Below are 16,436 nucleotides of genomic sequence, written 5' to 3' on the forward strand. Positions count from 1 at the left end.
GGGGGGGGGGGGCCTGGAGACCCCAGGGCTGGTTGCAGCGGCCGTTTCCCTGCACAGGGGGCCTTAGCACCATGGGGAGGGGGAGGAGAGAGCTGCAGGGATGCCATCCTTATCAGGTAGCACCCAGCCCTGGGCTCCTCCTCTTTGGGGACTCAGATGGAGCCTCCCCCGCCCTCCCCTCTCCCGGTGCCGCGGCATTTTACCCCCCCCCCGCAGCTCCATAGGGGCAGACGGAGGGCTGTAGGAGCCGTGCTTTGCCTGGGGGATCCTACAGCACCTCCCGCCCTACGTACGCGACCGGGGGGGGGCTCAGACACCGCGGGCAGGGGTGGCTGCTTTTGAAGAGCCCCCGACTGCCAACAAAGCCGGCTGAGCCCGGGCTGGATTAGTGAGTAAATCCTCCGTCCCACAGGCAATGCGATGCCCCCCGCCCCGGCCCCACACCCCGTGCACGGCCCAATGCACCCCGGCCGCTGCGTCAGCGCCCGGCGGCACGAGGGGTCCGACCCGGGGTGTCCCTGCTGGGGCCGGGGGGGGCTGCAGGGCAGGGCAGGGACGAGGAAAGCTCCGCGGGGTCTGTGCTCACTTATGGACCATGTCCTCCACGCTGACGCGGCCCCACACGCCCACCACGAAGCTCTCCACCTCACACTCGTTGACGCCGCGGGCGATGCGGAAATGCCCGTCCTCGCCCCACGCTCTGCCCCACGAGTTGGCCGCGGTCTGCAACGGGGGGACGCTGAGCGCAGGAGCGACCGTTCCCCTCCCCGGCACCAAATCTGGTGTTCAGATCTTCCCCGGGTTGCAGCCTCCAAGCAGGGGGCTGAGCCCGGCTGCGCTCATCACACCGGTACTCACCCAGTATTTTTGGATCTGGCCGTCGGGCAGCTGCTCCTCACCCCACCTGCAGCAAGAGGGCAGTGAGGAGGGACTGCAGGCCCCCCATGGGGATGCACCAGGGGGCTCTTGGAACACACCTTCTCCCTGCCCCCTGGGGAAACCAACTCCCAGCTCCAGCATCTTCCCCCAGGGCCAGGAGCCCCTCTGGGACCCCGGCACAAAGGTCTGTGCCTCCATCCCAGCCCCACAGCTGAGCACAGAATGCTCCCCACCGCTTGTGGCAGCAGCCCCAGTGCAGCCCAGCAGCCTCCTTCCCTCCTCGCTTCCTCTCCCTGCCCAGAGGAAGGTGGACGCCTTTCCTCCCCCCTAAGGAAGCATTTCTCCAGCCACTGTGATGCCCTGCACCCCCCCCAGACCTACCCTGTGATTTTCACTGAGTGCGTGCCATGCTGCTGGTGCTTCGGCCCCTTCCCCTCAGCCACTGGTGTGTGCCGATAGATCCCACTCTTGTACAGGAAAAAATCCTCGTGCACCTCCAGGATGGCTGTAGGGTCGAGGACAGGGGTTGGGTGCTCAGCTCTGCGTCCCCCAGAGCAGAGGGCGCGAGCACAGAGGACATGGGGCCGCGCTGGGGACATGGGACAAGGCTCAGCTGCGCGGGGGAGGAGGATTAAGAAAATAAAAATCAAATAAAACCAACTGCCGAGACAGAGATTAACTCTGAGAAGTTAATGAGCAACAGGTGCCAGCGGGCAGCTCCCTGGGGCTGCATTAAGCATTAAGCAGCAGCTGGGCTGGGGCAGCTCCTGAGTTGTTCCAGCAGCATCTGTCCCCCCCCAGTCCCCTCTCAGCTCAGTGCACCCCAGGGCACAGATCCCATTTCTGCAGGGCAGTGCCCCCCCCCCCAGCTCCCTACCTTGCACAGGGCCGTTCTCCATCAGCTCCTTCATGATTTCCTTCTCCTGCAAGCACAGAAACAGCCGATACCAAGGGCTGGGGTCCCCACCTTCTGACCCACAGCACCCCATGGACACCCAGCACGGTGACACCACCCCTCTTCTGCCACCTGCAGAGGCAGCTCCACATCCAACCCTGGCATCGCATCCCTCCCCTCCTTCTCTGCCCTGCTTTGATCCCCAGCTTGGCTTTTGCAGGCAGAACCGCCCCCAGCCCCACGGCTGCTCACACTGGGGGCCAGGCGGTAGGCAGGGGTGGACTGGTAGATCTCATTGCCGTGGCTCTGGGGGTTGGGGCAGCGTGCTGTGGCCTGCCTCTTGCCCCGGCCCGTGGAGCGGCTGTGCATCATGCAGGGCTGTGCAGCAGGCTGGCTCTCCTGACTGGTGAAGGGGTAGCACTCGTCTGTCACCACCCTGTGCGAGGGATGGGGATGAGAGGAGGAGATGGAAAACCTGGACACGTCCCCGTCCTCGTTGCTGTCCTCATTCTTGTCCCCGTGCCCAACTCCATCAGCATCCCCCTGCCACCCCATAGCCATCGCGATCCCCAGGTTACACCCAACTGCCATCACCATACCCATTCCTTCACCTTCCCATCCCTGTCCCACAACCACTGCCACCCCATTCCCATCCCTGTTGCTATCCCCATCACCACTCCCAGCCCTTTGCCTTCCCACCGCTGCCACCTTCACCATCATCACCACCATCCCAACCCACCCCCAGACCAACTGCCGCTGCCATCCTGCCACCATCCCCATCCCCCCCATCCTTGCTCACCCCCTCCTGCGCAGGTACCACCAGGCTCCATCCAGCCGCCCCCCGCTGCAGCCCCGCTGGTTGCGTGTGTCACAGGACAGGAGGTTTTGGGGCGACAGGGAGGGCGTCATGTGGCCCATGGAATGGATGGAGATGCGGTCGGAGGCGACGGCTGGGGACGAGCACGGCGGTCAGGGATGGTGACAGCCCCGGGGGTCCCATCCCACTGCGCCACGAGCCCCCATCCCCAAACCCATTGCATCTCACCTGCCGTGGAGAAGGCCCAGGAGCCGGCGCAGTTGCCCTGGTCCAGGGGCTCGTGGATCATCCCAGGCCATTTGGTGGCCGCATCAAAGTGGCGGGGCAGCACCTCGTTGGAGTCCATGGCCATCTGAGGGGGCACGGCCTCACGGTGTGGGGACCCCCGCTCCAAGGCACCCCCAGAGCTGCCATCCCTAGCGCCACCCCAGCCCCACCACAGACACCGCAGGCAGGATGTGGGTGCCGCCCTGAGGAGCCATCTCTCTCAACCTCTGCCAAATTCAGGCTCAGCAACAGCACCTCCAGTGCTGAGCATCCGGCCACGGGTGCCAACAGGGGGCCCTCATTGTGTCCCTGCTCCCGGCTCCGAGTGACGCCCGGCATTTCCGCCTGGAGGCCACGCGCTGAGCGGCCCTTCTGGGGAGGTCACAGCACCCAGGGCAGGAAATGCTGCTAAAATTAAACCTCGCAAGTCAAGGCCCTGCAATGGGTGTGAGCCGTGCGCTGGGCTCATCCTGTCCCCACGGAGCATCCTTTGGGGCCACCCAGCGCAGGAGGACTTCAAATTCTGGGCGTGACAAGGGACAGAGCCACAGGGTCCCACCGAGATGTCGCCACAGATGCCCCATGGAGCCCGCTATGGGGTCAGCAGGTGCCCCATGGGGCCGGCTCTGGCTGCAGCCCGAGGGCATCCCGCTCACACGGCTGTGCCGACTCAGCAGCTATGGGGCCGGCTTTCCGATGGGAACCCAGCAAGGAGGGAAGGGGCAAAAACAACACTGGCAACGCAGGGATTGCGAGGGGGAATGTGCTGAGCTGCTGTCTCCAAAAAGCGGGGCAGCTCGCAGCTTTGGGGCCGGGGGTTACAAGATAAGATCTGTGGGGTCCCACTCACGTGCATCTCATTCATGTTCATGACGGTGGGGGGCGGCCGGAAGGTGCCCAGGCGGTAGCGCATCCCGTCCTCCAGCGTCATGCCCCAAAACTGGCTGTAGTTGGCTGCTCTCCACCTGCACAGAGCACGGAATGGGGCTGGCACATCCACAGAGCACAGAGGGGTGAAGCACCCCTGCATCCCTTCAGTCGCTTACAGCCCTTACCCGTAATTTCCCCTGTTGACGGCGTCGATGAGGTCCCCATCCACGAGGCAGGCGTGCTCCTCACACTGCCACTGCCCTGCAGGGCCGCAGGTGCTGTGGGGAGGAGACAGTCAGCAGGTGGGGAGCAGCAACCCCAGGAATTGGGACCCCCAACACCAGCCTGGTCCCTGCAGCAGCCCCAAGGACAGAAACGAGCCGAAAACCCACCAGGGCTGCAGCAACCAGCAGGGTTTGGAAATGAGCCCAGGGAGGAGCTGCGCTGCCCTGAGCAGGGAGCACTGCACGACCCATGGGGGACCCGGGCGGGGGGGGGGGGGGGGGGGGTGTCCCCATGGGGAGCCCCCACCCGTGCTCCCCCCACATTCCCAGCAATGCTCGGCATCCAGCCCCGCTGCCCGCAGTGCGAGCTGCCGGCACGCCGTTCCCTTTTATGGAGCCGATCTGTGGGCAGAGCAGCCCCGCTCACCGCTCCCCATCCCCATCCCAACCACCCCGTTGGGGTCAGAGCACCGCCCAGACCCCAATTCCCACCATCAGCCCCTCCCAGGAGCCATCCCACATCCCAGCCATCGCCTTCAGCCCCACATCCCCACACAGGGCCAATCCCAAGGCTCCGTTTGGAGCAGGCAGTGTGAATCCCCCGATATCTGCTCTCCCCAGGCACTGTGAGGCAATGGAAAAACCCTGTAAGACGCTTCCCGAGCCCTTCACCCCTCGCTGCCCTCCTTGGCCGCAGCTCTGGTGACCCAGCTGCTTGCTGTTAACTCCTTGGGCACAAGCACTGAGCAGCCCAGCTGTTGGGGGCGTATCTGGGGTGAAGCCAAGCTGCGCACCCACAGCATCTCCCCACAACTCTCCTGCATCTCCCATGCTTTACATTTTCCTCCCATACAACCGCCCCGAGTCGGGGTGAAGCACAGCAGGAATTGCTCTCCGCATTCCAAGTGCAGGGGAAGAAGATCTGGGGCGCAGCAGGGATGATTTCCCAGCACAGAAAAAGCTCCTTTGAGCACGGAGGGGCCTCAGTTCCCCCAACTCCTTTGTGCCCAGAGGGGCAGCGGTGGGTCAGGGAGGGCTGTGCTCATCCTGCAGGGCTGCACGAGGCTGCTTGGGCTTGCAGGCGCACACACTGGTTGCATCCACGCACGCTGATGCACAGCTCCACATGGAGCATGGGATTTGCCCTCATCTCAGTGCAGCTCAGTGCTCCTCAGCTGCAGGTTCCGTGCTCCCCATCCCAGCATGCCCGCAGTGCCGTGTCGGAGCCAACCCCGGTGCAGCGCTGAGCTGCGTGGGGCCGGATCCCCACCTGGAGCAGGACGGGGCACGCTCAGCCCATCAAGCCGGGGCAAGCTGGGTGCGGGCACAGAAACCCCAAATATGCCACAGCAAAGGAACTTGCATCAGCCCCCGCCATCCGGCGCGGCCCCGCTCCCACCACGGCTGGGTTCGGGGTCAGGGTGCCACGCTGCGGGGCCGGCGCAGCACGGGGGCACTCACCACAGGTTGCAGTTGTCCCGGTACGTGGCCCCGCTGGGATAAGCGCGACCGGAGCGAACGCAGCCTGGGAGGGAGAGAGGTGGGCAAGAGGAGGGTTAACTGCAGGCTGGGACGGGATAAAGGGGCCACTGATGGCCGGAGCTGGCTCTGCTCTGCGGGGATTCTGAGAGAGCCTTGTGCTGCACGAGGGGGCCGCCCCGGTTCCCCCCCCTTCTCCCATCCCTCCCCCGCTGCCCACGGGGTGAAGTCGGGGACGGCGCGCCGTGCCCCAGACACGACCGGGGCGGCAGCCGGCCCCGTTCTGCCCCACAGAGCGGCTCCGCGGGTCCCACGAGTTCTGCCGCCGTCCGGACGCACGCATCGCATCCCGCAGCCGCGCACCGCTCCGGGGGGTTCCGCCTCACCTGCAGCTTTAGGGAACGGGGCCGGGATGCCCAGGCAGTACTCCCAGAAGTCGGGGCAGCAATCGGAGACGGTGCGGTTGCAGAAGAGGTCGCAGTAGCAGATGGTGTCGAGGTAGGGCACGGTGCAGCCGTCGTCGCGCCCGCGGCAGCAGACATCCCCGCGTTGGCAGTAGGAGCCGCCGGCATCGAACACCCCGTGCTCGTACAAACCCGGCGACAACTCCCGGCGCGTCCGCGTCCGGGCGGCCGAACCCAGCGCCGCCAGCAGCCAGAGCAGCGCCCAGGGCACGAGCGCGGTGCTGGCCATGTCCCCGGAGCCGCTGTACGGAATGGGGCGGTGTGCGTGGGGACCCCGAGCCCCCGGCGTCGCCTCGTGCCGGGCTCTGAGCCGCCGGAGGGGCTGGGACCTCGGAGCCAGGTGACGCGCAAATCCTTCGCATTCCTCATCTCCCGCCCAACTCCTTAACGAAGCGCCCACGCAGCTCCGGAGCGGAGATCCTCAGCCGCTCTGTGACCCCCCCTCCCTGCCCGGCTCCCCTCACTCCTCCCCCCATACGGCCTCACAGCCCCGCGTCCACGCTCAGCTCAGCCCCCCTTCCCGAAGCAAAGCTTTCAGGCGGAGCCCACGGCCGAGGGGCTGCGTGGGACGCCCAGGCCGAGCACGGGCTGCTCCCTATGGGGGAACCGGACCGTAAAGGCTGCCTGGGGGAAGCTCGGCGGTACCATCGCTGCGATGAGTTCCCCAACCTCAGCCCACGGCTGTCAGAGAAAAGGAGAGGAACGCGGCCCCGGGAACCCGCGAAAAACCCCTGGGGGACCCTAGGAGAACTCCTGAGGGGCTCAAGGTGACCCCGAATGGCACCGAAGCGGCACACCCGCGCCCGCCCCATACCTGCCGCCCCGCCGTGCACCGCTCCCCGCCGCAGCCGCTTCCGAGCGCCTCCTCCGGCCCCGCCGCTCCCTTATAGCCGCGCCCCGGGGGGGGGGGGGGGGCCGGGGGGGGGGCGGGGGGGGGGAGGGGGCACGGGGAGGTGCCGGGGGTATCCCGGGTAGGGGCCGGGCCGCGCTGCCCCACCCCGCGCCGAATGAGTTCGATGCCGCCGCCCGCAGAGCCCCTTCTCCTGTTGCTGCCGGGGTCCCGAGTTCTGCTGGGGGTGGGGAGGGGGAGACCCTCGGAATGCTGGGGCCAAAGAGAGCGCGCTATAAAAGCTCTGCGCACCCCGACCCGTCTGTCGCAGGGTGGGGGGTCCCCCGAGCAGCCAGCGCGTGGAGGGGGCCGTGTGTGCGTCCGTGTGCCCTGCACTGCGTCTGCCGGGGCGGAACGCGGCTGTCCCGCTGCTGGGGTGCAAGCTGGGGGTGAATACAGGCAGCCCCTGGCCCTCCCACCTGCTGCACTCTGTTCCTCCCGGGGAGGTTTGGCCCCGAGGAGCGGCACCGGCGCTGCCGAGGGATTCCCCGAAGGAGCTCCCGGTGTCCGACGGAGACAGCGCGACCCCCGGGGGTCCTACAAGAGCACCCCTCTCCCCGGCCCCCCCACCTCCGCAGGCAGCGCAGCCCGGTGCTCCTCCAAGAGCTTTTTCCTGAGCACGCGGTCTTGGACCGCCGAGAGCTTCAGGAAGGAACTGGGCCGGAGCCCGGCTGTCTGCAGGCACACGGACAGGAATTCGGAGTGAGTCACGAATTCTCCGAGACCCTCCGGGGACAGAGCAAAGCCACCGCGAGAGGGACGCGGGACATCGCCTCTTCTGCTCTGTATCCTCCTGCCTTTCTCCCCCGGCCCCCCCCCCCCCCCGCAATACGGGCAGCAACACCCGCAGCCCCACGCTCCTCCCGCAGGTGCCCTTGGCGGCCGGCAGGACGCACGGCCACATTCGCTGGGCCACAGCCTCGTCCCCGTCTGTGCCACACGCGGCTGCAGGGGGCATCGCACACTTGTGCTCTTTGCCCCGCGTGGGTGAGGCTGCAGCCACGACCCGGAGCGCTGCGCAGAGCTCAGACCCGGAGCAATGGGGGCACGCGGGGGCTCAGCCTTTTGCATGGCCGGAGCCCCCCTCAGTGATGCACGGACCCCACTGCGGGCACAAGGAGTGACCTCCCTCCCCCCCCCCCCCCCTCCGAGAAGCTCTGCTGCCCGCTGGGAGCCGAGCAGAGCAGAACGGGGTTTTCCTGCTCGCCCCGACCTGGCTCTCCCTTCAAAGCAGCCCCGGAGGTACCGCAGCCAGAGCTGCACCGCCAGCAGGTGGGGGTTCCCCGGGTTGCACCCCGCACCCCGAGCGCTCAGCGGGGCCACCCAAAGGCTCCGTCCCGACGCGGCCCGGCTGCTCTGGGGGGCGGGGGGAGCGGCAGAGGGGCTGCAGGGGTCGCTCCATCGCTGCGTGGCGGTTGCGGGACCGGCTGTTGGCGAAGGCTCAGCCAGGAAATGCGGCGAAGGAGCGGCCGAGAGTCCGGCTTCCTTCCGGCAATGGGGGCGGTGCTGGGACACTGCGGGCGGGGGGCCGCGTGCCCAAGGGGGTCTGACACCCCCCCCCCCCCCCCGGGGGGGGGCTGCAGCACTGTGAGGACGGGTCTCGCACCCTCATCTCGTCTGGAACGCTCCTGAGGCTATCGCAACGCCATGCCCGTGTGGGGACGCGCCGTTTGGGGACACCACACCGCCCCGGAAAGCACAGCCCCTCTGCCGGCCGAGGTGGGGCAGTGGTTGGGGGGGGGGGGGGGGGGGGATGGGCGCCGGGTGCTGCGGTGGGGCTGGAGTGCCACCTCTCGGGAGAGCGGGGGCAGAAACCAGGCGGGCAGGCGGCGTCTACTTCAAAGTTTAATGAAAGAAATAAGTTAATAAGTTAATAAAGTGAGGTAACTACGGGCGGCTGGGGGGGGAAAAGAGGGACTGAGGGGCCCAGCCAGCCCCGGGGAGGAGCCCTACGGGTTAAGGACTGAGCGGGGCTGGGGGTGAAGCTGTCACATGCACCCTCATTCCAGGGCCGGGTACCCACGGCTGTGCATCACCCCCTGGGCACCCCCGGCCCCACGGCACAGCCCGGGGGGCTGCGAGCACAGCCCATGCTGTTCGCATGCACTACGGAGGGAAAGGAGGGGCTGGAGGCATCCCAGGGCACAGCCCTGCTGGGAGCAGCAGCAGAGTGGGGTTGGGATCCCCCACGATTCCAAGGCAAAAGGGGGCCCCACGAGCCCCCCCGAGGGGTACCAACAAATTTTGGCACTACTGCGGTGGGGGACTGGAAAGCAGCCCTGGTGCAAGCAGCGTGCAAAGGGCGCCGCCGCCGCGCCGTCCCCACCCGCAGTCACCCCCAGGGGACAGGGACAAGCAGGGAAGGAGTCAGTCCTCCAGCGGGGGCAGGGAGGGATGCTCCTGGTTCCTCCTGCCCGGCCTCACAGCCTCGGCGCCGCCCTCCGGGGGGATCTGAGCCCCCTGCAGAGCAGGACGCCGCCCCGCGTGCTGGCAGGAGGTTCTTATTGCCTACGTTGGTCCCCCGGGCGGCTCTTCCCGGGGGTGTTGCATATTAAGACATTATTGCATATCTGTCTCTTACATATACGGATAGATGCTGCCCTGGGAGCATGCAGGGGCAGAAGGTTCTGCTGCACTTGTGGAGGTGCAGCCGCAGCCCCGTGAGCGGGGGGAACCCTGGCAGAGGAGGGCGATGGGGGGTAACCCCCCCCCCCCACCCCGATAAGACCCCATGGGGTTGTGCCCAAGGGCTCAGCTCCGGAGCCGGAGCCTTGCATAGCTGTGCCGGTCCCAGCGTGGCTCTGGGACGTGCAGGACCCCCATGGGGAGGCGGACACCCACCCTGGGCTGGGGGCTCCCAACCCCCCCTGGAGAGAGCGGCCACCGCAGCACTGCCGCTGCCCCCCATCCCCACCACAGCGCTCAGCACAGAGCGCCGCTGCTGCCCAGCCACGAGGACGCTGAGTTCAAGTAACGCAAAGAGGGACGCAGCTCAGTGGGGCCAGGGCTCCCCACGTCCCCACGTCCCCCCACGGCCGGAGCCCATCCCTGCGGCCCCATCCCCCCGCTCAGTCCATGTTGGCGCTGCCCGACCTGGAGATGCTCAGCGTCTGGGCTGACGCCGACACGTCCTCGTGCTCCACAGGGCTGTGGTAATCCGACGTGATGTCGGGCTCGCGGGGCAGCGGCACGGCGGCCAGGCTGAAGGAGTTGGCCGAGCCTTTGCGCAGGCACTGCGAGTAGAGGCCGAGCAGCAGGTCCAGCTTGTGCTCGATGGACTGCACCTGTGGGCACGGGATGAACCATGGGGTGGTGACATGGTGACATGGTGACGTGGTGACGCGGTGATGCGGTGACACGCGGACATCCCCTCCATACCTGCCTCTCCACTTTGACCACGCGGCCCATCATGCTCAGCTCATCCACCAGCTCTGCATCCAGCGCTGCCTTCTCCCCCTTCTCCCTGATCTTCTTGTCAGCAGCAGGGCCCCCCCTGCCCACAATCTGGTCCACGCTGCAGGGAAGGGGACACGGCGCATCACTCCCAATGGACTGGGGTCACGGGGATGGGGCCCCATTGGTGGCCGTGGGGCTGGCAGGATGTGCCCCACGTAACTGGGGATGGGCAGGACCCAAGGGTCTCCCTTCCCTCCCTGGGGCCATCTCACCGTGTCTGCAGGCTCTTGATCCTGCCCAGCATGTCCAGGTGCCCGGCTGAGTACTGCTCAATGACGTCCTTCACGTCGTAGGGCCGCAGGGTCTCCTTGAATTTCCTCTTGGCCACCAGGAACTTGAGGATCCTGCGGGGGGGGGGGGGGGGTTGGATGCAGAACGGCCAGCACCCGGGGCTCTGTTTGCTGCTATGGGGTTGTGGTGGGGACCCAGCCCCCGTGGCTCTGGTGTCCCGGTGCCCGGGGCTGGATGCGCTCACCGCACAGCACGGATCAGGGTCTTCACTGCTGGCATGATGTCCTCGAAGGTCAAGTCGCAGTGGGAGCCCTTCTCCTCGCCGCTGTCCTCTGGTGGGCACTCTGCTGCAAGGGGGAGTAGCAGAGGTCTCAGCCCCCACACTGAGCCCCCCCAAGGCCCCCTGTGTCCCCCCCGGCGCTCACCCTCAGGTTGCAGCCGCGGTTTGAGCCGCAGCGATGCACGGAAGCGCGTGCGGTCGTTGAAGCTCCAGCTCTTGTGCACCTTGCTGGGGCTGGGGGCTTCGGGGACGGCCTCGGTGCTGGGGGAGCGGTGCAGGGGGGGGGCCAGGTGCAGGCGGCCGCGGCTGCCCAGGCGCTGCGGGGAGCCCAGGCGGATGCGCTCCTTGATGCCCATCTTGGTGCTGCGAGGGGGGGTGGGGGGCAGAATGAGTGCCTGGCGGGTGCCCGGGGAGCAGGGATGGGGACGGGGGGTGAAAGGGATGGGCAGAGCCCAGCACGTGAACTGGGCACGAGCTCAGGCTGGCAGCAGGCGTCACTGCATGCCCGTGCAGAGCAGCCTCTATGCAGCTCTTTCTGAGAGCAGAGAGAGGAGACAGACGGACGGTGGAGGGACAGACAGGTGGGGACACGCAGCAGAGCAGTGCATGGAGCAGCCCCGTTCCTGCTGACACGTGGGGCCGGCCGGGCCCTGCCATCCTCCTCCTTCTCCTCCTGCAGGCTGCACCACCATTCTGCTCTGCTCCTGCTGCAAACTCTGCTCCCGAAACCAACCCCTCTGCTGGCTGGGGGGAGGTTGGGGGGGGGGGGAGCAGAAGACATCATTTATGTAGGACCGACACAAAAACACCTCCTGGTGCTGCCTCTGGGGTGATGGGGGACTGCAGGCTCACGTTGAGACACGAGAGGAGGCCAAGCAGAATGGGACCCAAGAACAGAGGGAGTCAGAGCTGGGCAGGACACAGCACACAGCGCAGTGCAGGGAGACACCTGCTGCTGTGCAGGGGCCACAAAACTGCAGTCAGAGGGAGAGCTCTGTGAATTTCCCTGGCCAGGAGCTGGGTCTGGGCTGGCAGCACACACACAGGGTGGGGGAAATTCCTTCCCCAAGGGGGGGGGGGGGGGAGGGCAGGCTGTTGGGCACACCGCCACGGGGTTACCCTCAGTTTGCTGCTGTCAGACACGGCACAGCCAGGCTCACCCACGCTGCACGGGGAGAAACTGAGGCGCAGCCCAACGTGCCCAAGCCGGCTCCCAGCCCAAGCCATGCACGACCCCCAGTGCTGCATCACAGTTCCCCCCTCTGCCCCTCTGCCCCATCCCCTGCCCAGCACCCGGCAGCTCCCCATGCACCCGGCAGCTCCTGGGCCGCGGTACCTCCGTCTCCACGTGGCCCACGTTCTCAAGAGCCTCCGCTTCCCACCACCCGCCTGGCTGGGGGGCAGGGCAGGGACACAGAGAAAGAGAGCATCAGTGAGCTGAGCCGAGCCGCTGCGCCCCGGCCCCACGTGTGACCCCCGTGTGAGGGCGCAGAGCCCCCAGGCGCCTCCTCCCCGCTGCGGAGGTGAGAAGCGTGAGCACGTTTGTGTGGGTCCTGCATAAACGCTGATGGCTGTCGTCCCGGTGGCAGAGCTCTGTGTGGGTGCACAGCAGCGGCACGGGGAACGGTGCCGGGGTCCCCATGGGAGGATGGCACAGAGCGGGGCGGGCGGCCGAAACCACGGCCACGTTTTGGGGCGGACGTTACCTGAGGCTCAAGCACTTGTGGGGCTGCGCGTCCTCCTCCTTCCAGCTTCGGGGTGAGTGGGGCGGGGAAGGTGTGGGGGGGATGGAGAGCGGAAGGTGAGCAGTAGAGGGAAGGGGAGAGAGAGAAGATGAGATGTCATGAGAGGTGAAGCTCGCGGAGAAGCCGGGGATGAGACCGGAGCCCCCGGCCCGTACTCACCTGGCTGTGCCCGCAGCCCTGCAGTGGGGCGGCATCACAGCTCAGCACATCCCTGTGCCGCACCAGACTTCCCGGAGCCGCAGCTCCGGCACCGCGAGGAGGCAGAGCGGAGCCGTCGGCCCCGACTGACCCTGACCCAAAGCGCCGCTGCCCCGGCCCGGGTGGCGCGGTGGGAACACCGGGTGCCCTTCAGCCCCTGGAGTCGGGGACCGCGCTGGGTCCCCGCACGCGGCATCCCGGGGCGGCTGCTCTGCTGCTGGCGGCGGCACCACGCGCAGACACACACACACGGGGGCAGAGCCGGCTGCTCCCTACCTGTCCCCGGCACACGCGGCGGGGATGGGGCTTTTCTGGCCAGAGGTGAAGAAGGGCTGATACGGCGGCGGGGCTCCGTCAGGCCATTTTTTCACCTCTGAATTCCTAAATCCTCCGTTGCGGGCTCGGTGCAAGTGCTCAAACATTAGGAGCAGCTCTCTGAGGTTGGGGGTTAAATAAAAACATGGAGAAATTAAAACTTCCCAAAAGAAACGAGATGAGCAAAACCAAGGCGGAGCAGAGCCGGGTCCTCCGTGCAAAACCAAGCGCCAAAACGGAGCCAAACAAGAAGCAAAAGCAGAGCCGGGATCCTAAATCCAGCTCCTCCACAGCTCCCGGCGCAGCGGGACCGGGACCCATTGCGGGGCACCGAGCTCCGTGAGGGCAGCTGGTAAGAAATCTCCGCCTTCGGAAAAGCAAAAAGGTGAAACAGAACCGTCCGTCCACCGGGGGCGGCGGAGGGCAGAGGGCTGAGCGCCGCGCGGTGCGAGCCGCGAATGTCGGCACCGCTCCTCCCCCAGGAAGCGATGGTGGGTGAGAGGTGGAGGGGGGTGGGTGCTGCGGGTGGGGAGGGGGCGCTGGGCAGCCAGCGGGCTGCGGCTCCGTGCGCCCACGTGTGTGCTCGCTGCAGTGCTCACCCAGCAGCCCTGCAGGGACCCCCGGTGAGTCCCCCCGTGCCCCCTCCCCTACCTGAAGGAGGGCAGCAGGCTGTCGTAGTAGCACCACGTGGCCGTCAGGTACCCCCGGCTGGCATCTGTGGAGTACAGCCGCCACGCTGCCTGCAGGGGGAAGCAGCCCGTGGGTCAGCCTGAGTCCCCCGAGCCCCCCCCTCCCAGCCCCCAGGTCAGGATCCAGCCACGGGTCACGGAGGAACGAACGGTGGCACTGCAGGAGGAGATGGGTGCAGATGGGGCACCTGGATCAGGTTTGCTGCTGGGGTCCTCCTCTTCTCGAAGTGCTTCTGCCGGTGCTGCTCCTGCACCTTGAGGGCGAAACCGGAGCCCAGGATACCCTGGAGATGGGAGGAGGATGGGGCACACGGGGGTCACCTCCACAGGGGTGGATTTTGCCCCTTTCTCTCAAATTCCTGCCCTGCGATGGGGCACGGAGAGCGGGGACCCCTCCGGCCCCCCAGCCCCGGCCACACTCACTGCAGGCAGCGCAAAGAAGGAGATGCCGAGCAGAGCAAACCCGGCTGCCAGCATCCGTCCCAGCCACGTCTGCGGCGTTTTGTCCCCGTAACCAATGGTGGTCAGCGTCACCTGCGCGGGGAGAGAACACGGGGGGCCCTGCAGGGAGCTCCCCCCCCACGGCCCCCTCCCTCCCTCCCGCCGCTCAGCTTACCGTGCCCCACCACAGGGAATCGGCGTAGGTGGCGAACTCGCCGTTGGTGTCCTTCTCGGCCAGGTAGACGAGGAAGGAGGCGAAGATGAGCACCAGGAAGCCGATGTACCACGCGGTGATCAGCTCCTGCGGGCAGCGGGGGGCAGCGGGGCCGGATGAGGGGGGGGTCGGAGGGGGTGGGCACGGGGCGGGGGCTCACGGGGGGGGGCCGCCCCCCACCTTGCTGTGCGCGTAAACCACGGAGCCCAGCAGCTTCCAGGTGCCGCCGCGGCGGTCCATGCGCACCATGCGCAGGATCTGCAGGAAGCGCATGCTGCGCAGCGCAGAGGTGGCGAAGATGTTGCCCTGCGTGCCGGCCGCGATGACGGCCACAGAGGCGATGAAGACGATGAAATCTGGAGGGCGGGTGGGGGGCGGTGAGGGGGAGCACCGCTGAAGCAGCCCCCGACCCCGCGTCTCCCCGTGCCCACGTCCCCCCCGCGCTACCTATCACACAGAAAGGTTTCCGGGCGAAGCGAAGGCGGCCCCGCCAGCCCCGGTAGCGGCAGCAGCAGCCGGCCGCCCAGACGCGGATGACGTACTCCATCCCGAACACCACGATCATGACAAACTCCTGCGGGGAAAAGCACAACGCGAGGCGGGAGGTGCGGGGTGGGCGCTTTGGGATGGGGCGAGAATTGAACGGCGGTGCGAGGGGAGCGCTGCGTCCCTCCCAGGACACCCCGGCGCGGCGGCTCCTGCGCTCCTCCTCCTGCCGGCACCGAGCGGAGCCGGGTTCTGTTCCTCCTCCGTCAGCATTGTCCTCCGGCCGCGCGCCCCAACCGGCCCCGTTCTGCTTACTTGAGGGAAAGTCACAAGGACCTTCCCGATTTAGTCTCCGTCACTCGGGAGAACTCCGGCGTCAGCCCTTTCTGACAGTTTGGGGGAAAAGTCGGCCTTTTCTTAACGTCTCCCCCCACCCCCCACCTCTGCCCTGCTTCCTCCAGCGGTCTGAGCCCCTCCCCCCCACCAAGATGCGCCCCAGAGAGTGAAGAGAGGCTGAGGGAATGGGAAGGGCTACGGGGTGACAGTGTGGGTGCAGTGTGGGGAGGGGGCCCCTGAGTGCCCCCCCGCTTACCAGGATGAAGAGGCACTGGTTGGCCAACTTCTGGTGCTCCTGGATGGTGGAGAAAACGGAGAGCACCAGGCAGCTGAAGACGAGTAGGAATCTGGAAGCAGAGCACGCAGGGTTGGAGGCACGGACTACAGGGGGCGGCACGGGGCTGACCCTGACCCACAGCTCCAGCCCCCAGTGCCCACCTTCCGCCCTCACCCAAACGTGTGGCGATTGCTTCAGGGTTAATTGCGAGTTCTCACAGGGCCCCACCTGAGTGCTGCTTGCAGCTCTGGGCCTCGGCACAGGAACGTGAGGATGCTCAGAGGTGGGAGCAGCTCTGCTGTGAGGGAGGCCGAGGGTGCGTAGCACAGAGAAGGCTCAGGAAAGCCCCCAAACCTGCCTCCCCCTGGAGCCATGGAAGCACAAGAACAAAATCCTCCATGTGCCACGGGGCAGCTGTGCCCAATGGTCCCATCCTCTGGGATGGGGATGTGTCCCCGGGTCACCCCACAGCACTTGGAGGAGGAGGAGGAGGATGAGAAGGAGGAGGAAGGCCGGGCTCCAGCAGCACGTGGCTCAATGCCAGGCTGTGCCGCAGCCCTGCAGCCTTTCCCCCCCGGCAAAACTGCTGCTAGTGAAAGGCAGGCAGGGAGTCGAGGCCCCACAGCACGGCGGGACCTCATCTGCTGCCCCACTGCCACCATGGGGACACTGGGGGGGGGAGGGGGGCAGAGCCCGGGGTGGCGGATGGAGAGCTGCCCTGAGGCCATGCGCCCCGAGAGCCGGCTGAAGGCAAAAGGGGCTTTGGCCCATTTAAAATAAGGAAGGAGGGGAAAAAAAAAAAAAAAAAAATAGATCCTGGAGCTGAAGCGAACGAAACTCTCCAAAAATACATTTTTTTTCCCCTGATCCAGCGGTTCTAAAAATGGAAAGCAAAGGGTTGGTGCCACTGTGCCACGTGATGTGCGAGGGGCCGGAGCCGCTCCGTGCGGCAGCGTGGGGCACCGCGGCCCCGGGTTGGGCACT

General features: G+C 66.8%; 2 protein-coding genes across 7 annotated transcripts; both read right to left on the reverse strand.

The window, feature by feature from the left end:
- Window positions 1-467: 467 nt before the first annotated feature.
- TINAGL1 (tubulointerstitial nephritis antigen like 1) lies at window positions 468-6,729 on the reverse strand. Its single transcript, XM_042834154.1, has 12 exons — window positions 6,710-6,729; window positions 5,818-6,137; window positions 5,414-5,477; window positions 3,914-4,006; window positions 3,709-3,823; window positions 2,820-2,943; window positions 2,574-2,724; window positions 2,027-2,210; window positions 1,757-1,802; window positions 1,261-1,384; window positions 859-904; window positions 468-723 (listed from the first exon to the last, which is right to left on the reverse strand). The coding sequence occupies exons 2-12, from the start codon at window positions 6,122-6,124 to the stop codon at window positions 583-585; spliced, it is 1,395 nt and encodes a 464-aa protein (XP_042690088.1). The 5' UTR covers window positions 6,125-6,137; window positions 6,710-6,729; the 3' UTR covers window positions 468-582.
- A 1,887-nt stretch (window positions 6,730-8,616) lies between these two features.
- KCNQ4 (potassium voltage-gated channel subfamily Q member 4) lies at window positions 8,617-15,911 on the reverse strand. Of its 6 annotated transcripts, none has more exons than XM_042834150.1 (16): window positions 15,681-15,911; window positions 15,432-15,522; window positions 14,801-14,927; window positions 14,534-14,709; window positions 14,315-14,440; window positions 14,122-14,232; window positions 13,887-13,982; window positions 13,661-13,749; window positions 12,971-13,129; window positions 12,656-12,673; window positions 12,458-12,502; window positions 10,897-11,114; window positions 10,716-10,818; window positions 10,453-10,584; window positions 10,163-10,298; window positions 8,617-10,068 (listed from the first exon to the last, which is right to left on the reverse strand). In XM_042834150.1, the coding sequence occupies exons 1-16, from the start codon at window positions 15,824-15,826 to the stop codon at window positions 9,853-9,855; spliced, it is 1,989 nt and encodes a 662-aa protein (XP_042690084.1). In that variant the 5' UTR covers window positions 15,827-15,911; the 3' UTR covers window positions 8,617-9,852. The 6 variants fall into 6 exon arrangements, with proteins under 6 accessions (XP_042690084.1, XP_042690082.1, XP_042690081.1 ...); XM_042834148.1 differs by having other exon boundaries at window positions 10,716-10,815; window positions 14,122-14,259; XM_042834147.1 differs by having other exon boundaries at window positions 14,122-14,259.
- Window positions 15,912-16,436: the final 525 nt, after the last annotated feature.

This window comes from Centrocercus urophasianus, unplaced genomic scaffold, assembly GCF_019232065.1.
Source record: "Centrocercus urophasianus isolate 14NV4802_14NV808 unplaced genomic scaffold, USGS_Curo_1.0 seq_43, whole genome shotgun sequence".
NCBI lineage: Eukaryota > Metazoa > Chordata > Aves > Galliformes > Phasianidae > Centrocercus > Centrocercus urophasianus.